A 15,696-nucleotide genomic window follows, 5' to 3' on the forward strand; every position below is an offset into this window, starting at 1 on the left:
GCTTCTGTATCCAGCTTCTTGTTTTTTTTCCCCCCCAAACACATACGCCAGCTCCTAATCCTGATGCATTACTGCAGATCAGGGAAATGTTTGCTCTGCTGTGTGTGTGTTTGGAGGAGGGAGCGCTGGTATGGCTGGCATTAGGATGACATCAGAGAGTCGGGAGGGAAAACAGAGCGGCCCAGGCTCCGTTTGCCGCTCTTTTCTGAACGTAAACGTAAAACTTTGAACACACCAATAGCCAATTTAGCATGTTTTATGTACTGGTTTGGAGCGAATCAATAAAGTCATAATTTCTTCAGACGATGACGCTGCGCATGGCCAGAGTTTGGTAGTAACCAGCTACATTTTTGAATTTTTTTTTTTACCACCCTTTGTTATTTACTTTTACAAGAGCAATTTATTATAAAGTGTCACTACATTTACTTAAGTAACATTTCTGGATACTGAATGAAGAACAAGCTTGTTTTGACCAAACACGCGCATACATGCAGCTTATGTTAAGGTTTCATAAGTTTTATTTTGAAGGAAACTAATTTGGAGATTTTTTTTTAATTTTGCTTAATTTTGTTATTTATAGGAATTGTTTTCATTTTGGTCTTTAAAAATTTCCACTAAAATTTCCACGTTGATCAGTCACCTGACGTAATTTTAAGACATTAAACGATTGATGCTTTTTTCCTCGAGTCATTTCTTGGACTGTTGCTTTTTGCTTTTAACAGAGTAAAACATACACATGTTGAATTAGTGCCAATCTTAATTTTAACATTTTTTGAGAACTGCAAGACTGCAGCGAAAAACAAAAGATGTAGAAGTCGCAATCTAGCATCTCATAGAACTGGAGAGAGTCTTACTTTGAAAAATTTTGAGCATCTCCTACGTCAGAACTTATTCGGGAAAATGTGTTTCCATCTGGCGCATCGACACCAACGTTGATGGAAACGGTTCCGGTTGATTCGTATTCAGGGACCCAGAAAGGGACCCTTTGACTACTTTGAAGTTGAAAAACTAAAAGCATCAACCACAGGAGATATTTAATTTTAGTGTTGTTTTGTCACATGTACAGGGAAAAAAAACAAAAAAAAAACTAATCACATAAACTGAGATAAATAAATAGAAAGTTAATAAAAAAATAAATATATAAATCATTGATAATGGTCATGTCCTTTCCTAATAAATGCATCCATGTCAGTTTTTTTTTTTTTTTTTTAATGAAGGGGTTGGAGCTTCAATGGGTCGATGGACAAAAATACTAAAGAACACGCCCAGAGACAGATGGACAAAACTATGGATGAGCAAAACAATGACTGGATGGACAAATGCATAGAGGGATGGAGAAAAATACAAACATTTATAAACAAGCATGAATGGACGGCTGCATCTGTGGACAAAAGGGCAGAAAGTTAAATGGACATCTAGATAGACGATGTTTAGAGCGTGGGATTTCTAGGGAGTCTAGATGACAAAACAACAAAGCACAAAAAAATAAATCAATCTCTTGCTTTGAGTGGAAAACCACAGTGAAGAAAGCTCCCTGCTGAGGTGCTGGTGTTCCTGGTTTCATCAAATGACTGAGTAGAAATGTGGTGTGAAAACGCTGCTCTAATGGCATTTTTGTGACTCTGTTCTGTTCCAGGTTTTAATGTGCCTGGGACTCCAGCCAGTACATTGGGGCGTCGCCGCTCTGAACCGGCTGCGGCTCTGCCAGCGGCTGTGCTGACTTGCGTTAGGAGACCCGACGTGCTGCGTCTCATCGTCCAGCCGTGACCCCTCGGTCGGCCATCGGCGGCTCCGCCGCGCAGACGGACAAAGCTGAGGCGTGGCGACAGGTCCAGAGGTGGAGAAAGGACTCAAAGATGGCTGACTGCTTCTAATGTCAATAGACAAATGGCAAAATCGCCTCTTCCTGCTCTGATTTGCTGTCAGTTTTTAAGAGTTCAGAAGTCTGGAAGGGAAAAAAGACAAAAACAAAACGGGCTCCTCTTTGTCTTCTCTCTCCTCACTCACCCAGTGTGCTGAGAAATACACTCCCACATAGTGTCCCTCCAGAGAGCTGCTGTCTGCTGTCTGCCTGTTGTTCCTGAGCAGAGGCCCCGCCACCACCTCTGCGAAGGGCTTCGGCCCCCAGGGGAACTCCAGACCTGAGAGGAGGAGTGGAGGGGGAACATGGGAAGAGATTACTGCTAAACTCACAGCGGAGGGCCCAAATGTTTAACAGCAGGCAAGTGGAGCAGAGATTGCTGGTTCATTATTTGTTTAGAAGCTTGTCCATAATGCAACTACAAACTGCTGCTGGCATCCCAACAACAGCAAAGCTCACAGTGCTGATTACTAGCTAATAAAAGTAGTTGAAAACAGAAAAGGTCAGCATCTTTTTTTTTTTTTCTTTGGGTTTTGTTTGATGGAAATAGTAAAGTCCCCTAAACGGTAGGCGAGTGGAACAGAGATTGCTGGTTCATTATTTGGTGTCAACTATTAGCGCTAACAGCACTCATGGCTAATAAAAGTCGTTGAAAGCGCTTAGAAGAAAAGTCACCAATCTTCATGTTTAATGTTGTTTGACTAAATCAGAAAATGCCCCAAATGCTTCACAGCAGGACCAGAGATCGCTGACTCATCATTCGTGTCCAAAACAGAGCGGCAAACTGCTGTTGGCGTGGCAACCATTAGCGCTGACGGCCTCGCAGGTAATAAAAGTTGTTGGGAGAATTTGAAGAAAGGTCGCCATCTTTACTTTTGGTCTTGTTTGAGAAGAAAAGCGTTTAATTCCCTAAACGTTTAGCGGCAGGCAGGTTAACAGAGATGATCGGTTCGTTAAATGTTTGGAAGCTTTTGTCCGCAAAGCAAGAACAAACTGCGGTTGGCATGCCAACAACAGCAGGCTCACACAGTGCTAAATGTTAGCCTGAGATGCACTAATGGCAAAGAAAGCTGGTTTGTGAAAGGTCACCATCTGTTGTTCTTGGTTTTGTTTGACTAAAGTAGCCACTACAAACTGCTCCGTTAACGCCAACTATCAGCTCTAAGGACTAATAAAAGTTGTTGAAAACTGTTTTCAGTTTTGTTTGACTGAAATTGGAAATCTTGAACAGTCATGTGTAAATCTTTGTCTAACATGTTCATCCATGCTTGCGACTCGGCAGCAAATTGATTCCAGACACCAATCTGCACATGTGATTTCTTTGGATATCTACTTTTTAAAACACACCAACACACACATATACGCACACATGCAAAAAACCCAAAACAAACGGTTTTAATGAACATGAAAAGCCAAGCCTCTTAAGCAAATCATTGCTGCCTGTAATTCTGCCCTCCAGCTCTTTTTGACACTTTTCATTTCCTTTTCAGCCAGCTCTCATTGTCCTGCTCCTGCTCTGGAGATGCATTTGGTACAGCCGCAAAAAAAAGAAAAAAAAGAAAAGGGGGCGGGATGGGAGGGTAATGATAAATAAAACCTTGTACGGCTGATCATAATAGCCTCTTTATGCGAGCGCGGTTGTCTAGTGCTTCATTAGGCAGGAAGGACACGTCTGCACTGCACCGGCGTTCCCTTTCATTGTTGTCCTGATTGTAAACGTGCACTCCATCTTTACGCTGCAGGCCAGTCTGCCGCCACTCAAGACCAGGCCTTTTCACAGAGAGTGAAAGGCAGAGGGAACATTGCTGAGGGTCCTTTCTCACACACCCCTCCTGGTTTCAGTGTGCAGAAAAAAAAACAAAAAAAGGTTTCACTGCCCTTTTCCAATCCAAACACCAAAACATAGGCCTGCAGGAGAGGAGATTTGTCACATTGTCACACCTGATTAAATCGGTGAAATGAGGGAAAAGTAAAAAAATATCAAGCCCAAGATTTCACTCACTGAAAGAAAAATAAAATCCTCATTTGCAGAGGTCGATCTTTTCTCTGAGGAGGGTTTAATAAAACTCCTGAGATATTCTTGTTGCCTCGTCTTTTCCGTTTTCCTGCCATCACCAGCGACATGAGACGGAGGCGCTTTGGAAGATTTCTGGCTTCTTCTGCAGCGGAGGACGAAATAAATGCAGCCTCACTTTTGTTAATTATCCAACTTCACTTCAAAGTGCATGGATCACAGAGTTTTCCAGACAAATCGCTGTGAAATAGTCATACAGTAAGAATCACAGAATGATAGAACTAGAATTATAGTTGCATCAACCCATACAAGGAGGAAAAGTTATAACTAGACTCCAGAGCTTCTACGAGTACAGCTTTTTAAATTGTATTTTTATTACATTAGCTTGCATGCATGTAATATTGATATTACATTTTGGTCATATCTATTTTGCACTTACAGGCTAAAAGTTTATTACCATTTTTAATAATTGTGCTTCAATATTTGACAACTTCCAAAGGAAAACGAGTTGATAAGAGTTGCAACAACACTTAATTTCCCTTTGTGAACAATAAAGAAGCTTTGAACTGAATTTAAACGGTGGGAACTCCAATTCACTTTCGTGTTTGTTTTATTCCTGGCATTTAGTGAAAAAAAAAAAAACAACAAACCAAATGTTCCGTGTGCCATAAAAGCCATACCGAAGGTTATTAGAAAACGAGACGAAATAAAAATGCCAGAAAATGAATTTTAAAGTCTTATGTCACTTCAGAGCTGCAACACAACTTCCATCATATTTTCCAGAACGGTTTTCCGTCCTTTCAGTGGTCGCAGGCTGGAGAGTCTGTCTGTCGTGCTGACTGTGCAGGGAGACGCGCATCTGGCGTTCAGGCGTAGAAGCGAGTTTCAGTGTTGCTGATCGGCGCCATGTTTGCTATTCGTCAGACGGCAGCTTCTCCTAATCCTCAGGGATCTGAGCCTATTTTGGTTGCACTGCAATATATTTGCCTTTAAATTCCAGATAACATTTTTGCACCAAAACCCATTCTTGAAATCATTTTTCTGACATCGTAACCTCACTTAAACATTCAGTCTTTGCGCTTTAACTCACTGTATTACTATTTTGGGCCATAAAGAGCAGAAATGATTAATCCAGAAAGGAAACGTTTGCTACAAACATAATTAACCGAACTGTAAATATAGTTACAACTTCGTAGTTACAACTGGATTACGCTTTACGACTACATGGCGAATATAAACTCGAGTATAATTCCCAGAAAGTGTCCATTTTGAATGATTTATTTGGTTGTGTATTTTTTTTTAACATAACAGTAATTCCCTCTGCGTACAATAACAGTTTTTGTGTAATGACATACTGTAACACCAGATTGTCTCCTACGCAGCCACAGTAATGCTGGGTGTCACCCACAAGCCAGAGCGAATGACGAATGCTTCCCACCGAGATTTCAGGGTAATAAAACCATGACACAGAAAATTTATATGTTCTACTGTCCTTTTAACCCTGTTATGTGTTTGGTTGGCTTTATAAACAGTGGTTTCCTGGAGGGCTTAATGGTTCAAATGAACCGCAATCTCCAAAGCCATCCAGTGAAGTGAAATAAGGTCAGACCTTCGAGTCATAGAGATAAAAAAAAAAAAAAATGAGTGTGAGGGTCATCGTTCTCACCTTTTGGGTCGTCTCTCACCACCAGCAGACCGTTTCGACACACCACCTTTCCTGTGGCTGCGTCCACAAACACCAGCGAAGGGATGCTGGTCACTTTGTACTTGTTCCACAGTTTCATCTGCAGAGAAAGGTGAGGGTGGAGGGGGAGGGAGAGAAGGAGAGAGCTTAAAGTAAGTGGATGGAAAACACCTCAAGGGAGCAGAGTTGGGTTTATTTTAGTTGGAGATGGGAAACAATTTACCGGGGCGAAAATTACATCTCCAGTCTCGGTGGGTGTTCACCAGAAGTACCAGGGTGTAAACAAACGTCACCAGAATACGACAAGTATTTTAGAGAACAGACATGCCCTCTGTTGTTTAAAGGAGGAACACGGGACCGAGGCAGAAGAAAAGCAGCCCCGAGGGCGAGTAAATGACTGAGGGTGGGAAAGACGGGACAGGTCAGTCGGACGGGGCTCACGGCGTCGCTGCCACGACGAGAGGAAAGCTCGATGCAGAAACGCAGCTCAGAGGGATTCATGCGTCTTGAGAAAAACATCTGCGGGAGCCGCGTTCGGTAATGCCTTCTATATGACGGCGAGAGGGCCTGGTAAAGCCAGTGAGGACGCTCTAGAGACAGAAACATGAAACTGCTGCAGAATCATAGCAGTTTCACCCTTTTTGAATGTCTTGTAAAACAACCGAGTTAAAGATGCAATATGTAACTTTTAATATATATATTTATACACACCCATACACACACACACACACACACACACACACACACACACACACACACACACACACACACACACACACACACACACACACACACACACACACTATATAGTAAGTGCAGAAATAAGCAAGGCTCCTCCTAGAGAAGTATTGAAAAGCAAGAAAAAGCTATATTTTTCTTTAGCATGTTCCAGGTCTGGAAATAAGACACAGTGGAATATATGTTTTCCATTTTGTTTGTTTCACTGTTTGCTTTCTGTAATATAAATATGCAATACAGCCAACAGCACAAGTCTGGTTCGGCAGTCCTAAGCTCTTCCACATAATGAGTGTTCAGGAATCTCAAAAGTGATTTAGCACAGACAGCAGCTGCAAAAGGGCATGAGTTACTAGACATAAAAAAGTGAAGAAAATCCCACAAATCATGCTGTCAAATCTGCCCTCTGTCCTTTTTTTTTTTTTTGATGAACTGCTTCAGCGTTGATGAAGAGGTGTTAAGAACATTCGTGTCATAAACGTGTTTCTGCTCCGCAGAGACGATTTAAGATAAGAATTGACAGCTGGGGCACTGCAGAGTCATGAGAGAAGTGAAGTGAGTATAAGGAAGGAAAGGAGAGAGGGAATGCATGTGCTGCTTTTTGACCAGAGTAAGAACAGAGCCACACCAGATTTATGGCATAGTAATAATTACATAATGGCAATAACTTCAGAAACAGTCAACAAATTTGGATCCATCATTTTATTGATAATGTAGTGGTTTGAATAGTTGGCAATAGTTAAATGTAAACAGTGAAAAGCAGCAGGGAATTAACATTTTTCAAAATCTGTGTTATGATTCCTTTATTACTCAGTTTATTATGGGCACAATCTTGAGCAGGCAAATTGTCTGGAATAACTATAAAAAAAACACGCGGCTACATTAGCCGCCAATTAAAATGGACTTCCCGATTTCCAAAGAACTGAAATCCTTGAAACAAACGGGTCGACTATGTGAACCGCTAATAAAGTTAGCATAGCAGAAGTGGCCGGGGAAACGTCCCGTTCTTCTCAAGGAGGCTGAAAATTGCATTTCAAAACATATATTACATGGTTCTAACACATTTCAAAATAACCAATTAATGCAAAAACAAAACAAAAGACTGTCCGGGCTCGGCCAGCGCTCAGAAAACACATGAAGCCAATTAGTCCAGAATGGGGGAAAAAAAAAAAAAAAAGTTTCAGATTTTTCTTGTGAAACTGCAGAAATGACTGATAAGGAGCAGCCTTCAGTACATAACACTCTGGTTTAACTGTGCCAATAATCCTTGGCCAAGAGGTCAGACAGTTGCAACTCCAGGGAATTCCTAATCCATACTCAAGATCCATCCTCTCCAAGACGTGTGAGCATTAGAGTCTCTCTGCACTCGATGCCCATAGCGCTAATTGGATCACGCTCGGCTGAGAACAACATCGTATACCCGCTGTGGGGCCGCTGCGCGTGCAGATACTGAGGTTCACAATCCTTGATAATCAAAGATCATGGTGATTCTCTTCAGAGGTCCCTTGACGGGACGACTAACCGCCTGCCGGGGGGTGAATTCCCAGCATATCCGCATCTTAATGTTGCACGTCATGTGTGGCATGTTGGTTTCACAGTTTGAACCCCTGCTCTTTATGCCTGACGCTTCTCCACTTTTAAACCCTCAACACTCCGTGGCCACAGACTTTAAAACAGACCCACCTACTTCAAGCTTTGGCTCGGTCCTGGTTCTGGAATGGCTTAAATCTGCCCAGCAATAAAAAAAATAAAAAAAAACACGAACGTGTTCTGGAACCGGAGGTCCCGAATGGTTGTTACTTTGTTGAGGAAAGCAAAGTGGAAGATTCCTCCCCCCTCCATGATGGTGCTCCCTCTACTCACAGATCTACTTTCACTGAGCCGCCGCGGCCCGAGGCGTCTGCCAGATGCTTCCATTGCTGCTTCGCAACAACAGTGTCACTACAAAGGAGAGTGAAAGCTTTTATAACGGACGACATGAGAGCTGTCCTACCATGGTAGCGCACATTCCAGATAAGTCCTTTTTATCTTTCAGCATTATAAATGAGGAACATTACTGATAACCCTCTAGACTCCCTGGGGAAGAGAAAACAGAACATTAGATGGGTTGGGAAGTCATTAGAGTTTAGAAACTCCAACAATGCTCAGGAAATTCTGAAGAATACAATAAGGATGTTGATTCATAGGAGACAAAACACGGTTGCAGATCTTATAAATCAAACTTCAAGGCACTAATCAAGTGAGCCACTGATAGCGCTGCCTGGAAAGTTATCTGTGGGGACTGACCATCCCCTTCCTCCTCTGACATGTTCAACGAAAGCACTTGTCTTTTCAGACTTTCATTGGAAGTGCCTGCAGGCGTTGTGATCTCTGACCGTAAAGATTTACAGTAGAGGAGCAAAAGAGGGCAGAGACTGCGCGCCTCTCAGATGGATCCTCGAGTAATAAAGCCCTGCGCTAAGGCTTCCTCAGCAAATGCAGTCAAACTCAAGTGGATATATTGGCGGCGTCAACGCTTGGTTTAAACTCTGAAACGTTGAGTCGTTTGATTCTTTTTCAGCTTGCAGACGGATGAGAAACAACCGTCTTTGCTGCTGTTACTCCCTTTTTGGCCGCAAGCTTCGGCCTACATTCCTCCAGGCTGCGCCCCGCCTCTGCTCGATCTGCTCCCGAGGCTCTGAGGAAGCGCCTGTATCCACTTCAAAACGCTGCTGCTGCTCTTCATGGCTACAAAAGGAAGCCCCTTATCCTCCCACCTCCCAGCTTCGCTCCGGCTCACACCGAGCCGGCTGGTCTGACCCGACCGCCGCTTTGGCTTGTTCCAGAAGCCTCCCTGCTGTACACATCTAAAAGCCCGAGACAGCCGACGACCCATCTGCCCGTGAGCGCGCGGTGACGACTCTCTCTGAACTTTGAACTCCACCTCAACATTGTTTCCATCGAAACTGTCAGGTTACAGGAACCCAAGGAGTTCTGCGCTCGACTGGTTACAACTGTTGGTGATCTGCCGATCAGAAACACACAAAGACAATTCAAAAGCATTAGTAGGTTGCAGTGACAACACTCTTCAAGTGTGGATGTTGTCACGGAGAGAAAGCAAAACTTCGCAATTTCCAGCAACACTGACGCATTTAAGGACGAAGTGAGAGGAGAAGCAAAAGAGGTGAGAAGCCTCCAGTGCTTGCTGACACGGCAAGATTGTGAAATTATTGGACGATTTTGAAAACCTAAGACCTGAAGCCACAATAAAAATAATATCAAAATAACAGGTTTGGTTCTTCTGTTTGGTGAACGGCGCGTCTTAAACCGACACACCAACATTCACATGTCACTCGGGAAATTACGCAAAAGGGCAGAAAAGATTTTTTTTTGTCGAGTGGATCTTGAGAACAGTAACTGAATATATTTTGATAAAATGCACAAACATTTTCACATCTAAAATAAATGTGCAAATAGAGAAGAAACTGAGCTAAAGTGCCAAGTGAGACATCAGTTCTTTTTACTTCAAAAGATAATCCTGAGTCATCAGCTGGAAAACTTAACAGAGAAAGAGCTTTACAACGCTGCGCTTGAAAACACCAACACATTTTGAATCAACATTTGTCCAAACCGTTTCAGTTTTCCAACACTCGGCAAAAAATATTCTTTAAAAAGTTCTTTGAAAGAACCTGAACTTTATTAAATTTGGAACTGACAAGTCAATGATTTACAGATTTTGACGATCAGAAGTTTCCCTCAAAAAATCCGACTGCTACATCGCAAGCGACTTTTCAGTTTGTGAGCTACTACTTCCTAATCCTTTGGATTTCTCCTCATCAAACTCACAGCTTTGTACATAAGACGTATTAAAAAAAAAGAAGGGAATCCTCTGCAAAACGCTAATGTCATTATAAACCCCGTCCTGCCCCAGCCAGCTGCAGCATTGGGGAAAATGCACAATTAGGTGAAAACTGCAGGATTCGCACCGACTGTCCATCCCCAGCGCCAAACGCAACATCAATCATGCAGTTAATAATCCTGTAATATTTTGCTCCTGCAGAACACAGATGGGAGACACGGCTATGTTATAAAGGAGTCCCCTTGTTGCCAAGGAAACCAGCCCCCCCACACACACACCCACCCATACCTCCCTCACCTTTTCCCCTCCATGAAGTCAGGACATGTCACCGAGTGGCAGACACTTTGTGGGCTCTTAGTTAATAATTCAGAGATAAATACAAGGGCTTGTGCTGGAAACAGGTGCCAGAATGTCAGAGAGCTAACCAAGCATGAAAAAAAAATAAATAAATAAAAGAATGAATGGGAGAGTTTGCAAAGAGGATGAATGTTTCCCCAGTTCCGCCTTGTAAGGAGCTACAAAGGCCCCCACCTCCCGCGTCGTGAGAAGTTTTTATGTGGCGACAGAGGAAACGTAAAAAAAGAAGAAGAAAAAGCAAACGCAGAGGGAATAGAGGAGGGGTGGAGGGGGAGGGGGGTTGTAAAGGAGCAAAAAGCCACGGCTCAATGAGAATCCACAGCATTGTCCCTAAACAGAAGTGGGCTTGGCCCTGAGGGTGACATTCTGCCAGGTCAAAGGTCAGATTGGCAGGGGGTGCATACTTCCCTCCTAGTGGTGTTTAGATCAGCACCCCCTCTAAAAAGTCCTTAAGCTCTCCTGGAATCTTCCGGTTTCTAGACGAGAACTAGATGTAAACCTGCTACACACACACATGGTGTCCACATTAAAGTGGGAAAATGTCTGTTTTTCACTTTAATCCATGACAAACTGGCATCAGTGACTCGTTGGCCACAAGAATGCGTTATTTTGAACAACATTTGCTTTTCAAGGAGAGCGAAATGAAAGAAGAAGAAGAAGAAGAAGAAGAAAAAAAGCACCCGTCTGGTATAATCAAGTGTGATCATCATGTGATTCCAGGCATCTGTTTCCCATGTGATCCATTTTTCAGATGCCTGATATGTTGTTTAACCCACTCCTCAGATAAACCCCATCCATGTTACTCAGAGGAACAAAGAGGCTCAGCTGTTACACATCTAGTTATACTGAGATTGGTTTTTTTGTAATGCCTCATAAATGTATTTCCTCCTCCTCCTCCTCCTCCTCCTCCTCACCTCCCCCCTCTCAAACCGTTCCCGTTTTAGCACAGGAGAACCGCAAATATATATATATTTACGTGACAGATCAAAAGAACATTGGGCTTCATTGTGGAGTAGAAGGAAGACGATGCGAAGGCTTAAAAGAAAATAGATTCAAGGAAGAGAAAAGAAAGAAACCACCCAGGTGAAAAATGAATATACTAAGTATGTTCAATTTGAACATACTTGATTGAGTATACTGTGAGTCAGACTAATCATGAGTATACTTCAAGTTCACTTAGGATTAGTTCACTTAAAGCCTGACATTTTGGAACAACTAATTTTGTGCTTCATGTACTTTAATAGTATTTAAATAGTATTAAAGCACAATTTAAAGTGTACTTCGTCACTTTTTTTTTGGACAACTTAAGTTACACTTAGTGAACTAAGTATTTTGCTTTTTATGTAATAAAAACATGCTTGATTAGTATATTTTGAGTGTACTATTTTTGTGATTGAATTACATTTAAGATGTACGTAAAATGTATTTTAAATATACTGGCATTACATATTTTATGCATTAGTAATCTGATTACAATATGCTATAATTCCACTTTAGGTTTATTCTAATTACTAATGAAGTAACTTTTTAGTTACTTAATGTCTGTCATTATTCTGCGTTGCCACTTTGTACAGAATATGCTTCATACACACTACAGTACTGCAAACATCAGGCCAGCAGAACACAGACGGATCAACTACAACACATGAAACTAATGCTGGCCAGTCATTAATCCAGGTCTGCATAATGATTCACCTCCTGGCGCAGTGTTTAAAGCCCGCTGCATAAACACTGAATCCTGATTTCCAAGTGGGTCTTACACTCTGCTATCACCTTACACTTCATCAGGTCAGGGCCTGCAGGGTCTGACAGACACACAGATATGGATGATATAGAGCTGGTCTGGCCCTATGAGAATCAATGAGAATCCACAGGCCCCGCTCAGCCAGTTACCTCAGAGTGACCCCTCTGTAATGGGCATTCGAGTCTCACAGCTCATGACTTGGAAGGAGAGGTGCATTTTTTTTTCTTTATGTTTATCTTTTGCGTGTCGTGTGCCAAAAGGTAATATGACTGACTGCACATGCTCCGTCCACAGTAATCGAACGCGTACGGAATTCGGATTCTGCAGCCAAGAGAAATACTTTGCATAGCTTATTTAAGAGGGGAAGGAGGACTGAACAAAAAAACTGCAAAGACTGAAAGAGTGATTAGTGTGGAAGAGGATGAAAAACCAAGTTTGTTTTCCACATCTCAGAAAGTTTCAAAGCTGCAGTTTTTACCTTTTAAAAACAATGTGATTTTTAAAATATTTTCTACAACTGGCATGTTGTAACACAACGGATTATTTGTTAAAAAAAAAAAAAACAGCCTGCAGACATGCACTACTTGGTCAGAAACAACTAATCAGAGCCAGGAGGAAGGGCTTCGTGCCATCAATCACGCATATGTATGCGCTGCTCAATCTGTTGACAGTGGAGAAACAACTTACTGTTACAGGAAAACTGCTCAACTACCCTGAGGGTTCACAGCATGTTCTGGTGTGGGAAGCTAGTTTTACCCCAGCAGTTTCCAGAGAGAGCAGCCCTCCACCAATCAGCTACTTCAGACTAGCTAGCAGTAATTAGCAAACACCTGATGGAAATCTACATCAGCTGAGCTCATTTTAAGAGATACTTCTCAGTGAAATAGTGGTAAAAAAACAAAACAAAAAAAATGTTAAAGGATCAACAGAGGAGCCATGTTATGATGACTTCCTGAAGGCAGAGTTTCAGAAAGAGCAGGAGCTTCTTAAAGACACAGAAGCCCAATTTCAAATTTCAAAGTCAAATTTCTTTTAAGTCATCGTTGATATGTCAAATATTTTTACATCTAAAAATAGTTGTTTTAAGATAACCATCTTTAGTTGTCATTTTATTATGCTATAAAATGACACCAAGAGCCTGTCAGATGCATAACACCGATTCTTTTGTTTGTGCCAAAAGAATCAGAACAAACACATTTTAAGAAAGTTAATCCAAGCACCCGAAATAAATAAATTTCTGCCTTCAACTGAAAAAAAAAAAAAATCTGCACAGTAACCATCCCATGTTAACGACAAACCAAAAGAAACAGACAGGCCACCATTCAGCTTGCATGTGTTTTTTAATGCTTGCTGTTAAATTAGCTACACTCTGCTAACAGGCCCTGTGCAGCTGTGAATCAGAGCCAGTCATTACTGCGTCTCTGGTTCCCCGATTTCCTGAAGTACTGATGGCTGGGGAGGAGACGATGTTTGCATGTGTGTGTGTGTGTGTGTGGGGAGTGGGGGAGGTGTTTGGTGATTTCGACAGCATCCCTGCTGTGACCTCTGTTTGCCCCCTACATTCAAGCACCCTCCTCTCCTCCCTGCCGCTCTTCCTCCCTCCACATCGGAGCCCTGAAAAGTCAGCCAGAGTCTGCCGGAGCCCAATCCCTGATCCCATCACAACAACACATTAATATTTATGGAAATTTGAAGGAAGCATTTCAGACACATTATCAGTGTGTTCGGCATAAATTACGATCGCTCTGGATACCGTAGGTTTTATATTCCAGCTAATGAAGCATGAGGCGGGAGATTTGGCTAAGCTACGGCGAACGCAGTTAAAAATTGAAGCCAATTTGTCAGCAGATTGAAATGGAGACCATATGATGCATTACAATGGTTTATGAGGAGCAAGTTGCTGGACGGGGATCCAGAAGCTCCTCCTGGATGATGAAGTCTTGCCCAGGTCATCCTTGTAAATAAGATTTTAAATCTCTTTTCCTGGCTAAACCAGCTAACTCCAGGCTGACCTTGAAGATTTATTTTTACTCTACTTTTGAACCATTTCTAGGATTACTTTCTGGCACTTTATTGGTGCCTCAGACAGGGGTCATTAAATTTCATAATTATGATCAAGATGACTTGCTGAAGTTCAAACTAAGCATCAAAAGGATTCTCTAGAATAAAACCAAGGATTTTGTAACTCGGGGGTCTGCAACCTGCGGCTCCGGACCCTCAAAGAGTGGCTCTTTGGTTTTTCCACTGTGGCTCTTAACGACCCAAATGACATAGAGCCGTAATAACGGATGCAAGTCTTGGTAATTTTTCTGTTTGAGTTTATTATACTTCAATGGTCTCCATGGTTACCAGATCTCAAAAGAATTGAATTGATGCCATGAAGAACAAAGAGCAGTTCTAAAGGTGCAAGGAAGGCACCCGATTAAAAAAAAAAAGTGTAAATGTATAAAAACAATTGTCTGTACTTGTCCATTTTCAGCTGGAGTTTCAGGAGGAGAATCTTCAAGAGAAAGAAACTTAACTTCAGGTCCTCTAGTCTGGCTTTTTAGGCCACATCTCATAAAAGAGGAAGGTTATTTTTAACTTCATTGTTTCCCAACACGATCGGGAAGAAACCTCATAAATCTCAGAGACGCGCTGCATCCACTTTACCTTGTAAAGCAGCAGACAACATGCCTGTGGACGAAGTCACACACACACGCATGCACACACACACGCGCAATCCGAGCTCCAAAAGCCAGATTTGGTCCACGCACTCCATTATTTATTGTCTTATGAATTGTTTATTGTTGATGCAAAAAAAGTAAATAAAAGAAAGACCAGCTTCAAGATCAACGGCGCCAAGCTAATGATGAGTCACATTCAGTCACGCAGTTTCTGCTCACATGGAGACACTTTACATCCACCCATTAACTAGTTTCCTTTTCCAGTCAAACGCTCAGTAAAAGTCACATCTGTTTGGGTCCAGCTGCAGACGGGTTCTATGCGTTTTTACAGCTCAGCTCTGCATCTGGACCTCCCTTGCATCTCTCGCAGCTTCCCCTGGGCCAGGACGCTTCAGCCCTTTGGTTGTTCCTCCTCTCAAACGTATGTGAAGATTGACACGTAAAAAAAAGTTCCATCTTATTGGCCTGGCTCTCAAACTGGCCTAAACCATGTACAGAACTGCACACATTGGCTTGGAGATTAAGAATCCTGACACCTGGATGAGAAAACAAAGAGAGAGAGAATGACATGCAAAACCTGTTCATCAACATGTTCAAAATTTTTCTTTTATCATCAATAAATAAAATAAAAATTTATAGCTATGTAAATAAATGCGCTTGAAAAGAATAGAGTGCCTTCTCCGGATCCGATATCGGCTGATATTAGATCCGTATCGGCTGATATTAGATCCGTATCGGCTGAATTGACTTAAACGTCTTTTTTTTTTCTTAAACATAGATGTAAATGTAGTGAATTA

The 15,696-nt window shown here is 42.0% G+C and overlaps 1 protein-coding gene across 1 annotated transcript in view; it reads right to left on the bottom strand.

Annotated features, from left to right (window-relative positions):
- The window catches only part of nxn (nucleoredoxin), a 60,731-nt gene that overhangs the window by 8,715 nt on the left and 36,320 nt on the right, over window positions 1-15,696 (bottom strand). Inside the window, exons 2-3 of the mRNA XM_055045686.1 lie at window positions 5,542-5,659; window positions 2,008-2,141 (exon numbers count right to left, since the gene is read on the bottom strand). Of these exons, the coding sequence (XP_054901661.1) occupies window positions 2,008-2,141; window positions 5,542-5,659 (252 nt within the window). The remainder of the gene's footprint in view (window positions 1-2,007; window positions 2,142-5,541; window positions 5,660-15,696) is intronic.

This window comes from Poeciliopsis prolifica, unplaced genomic scaffold (assembly GCF_027474105.1).
Source record: "Poeciliopsis prolifica strain line A6 unplaced genomic scaffold, Auburn_PproV2 SCAFFOLD022, whole genome shotgun sequence".
In the NCBI taxonomy this organism is placed as follows: Eukaryota; Metazoa; Chordata; class Actinopteri; order Cyprinodontiformes; family Poeciliidae; genus Poeciliopsis; species Poeciliopsis prolifica.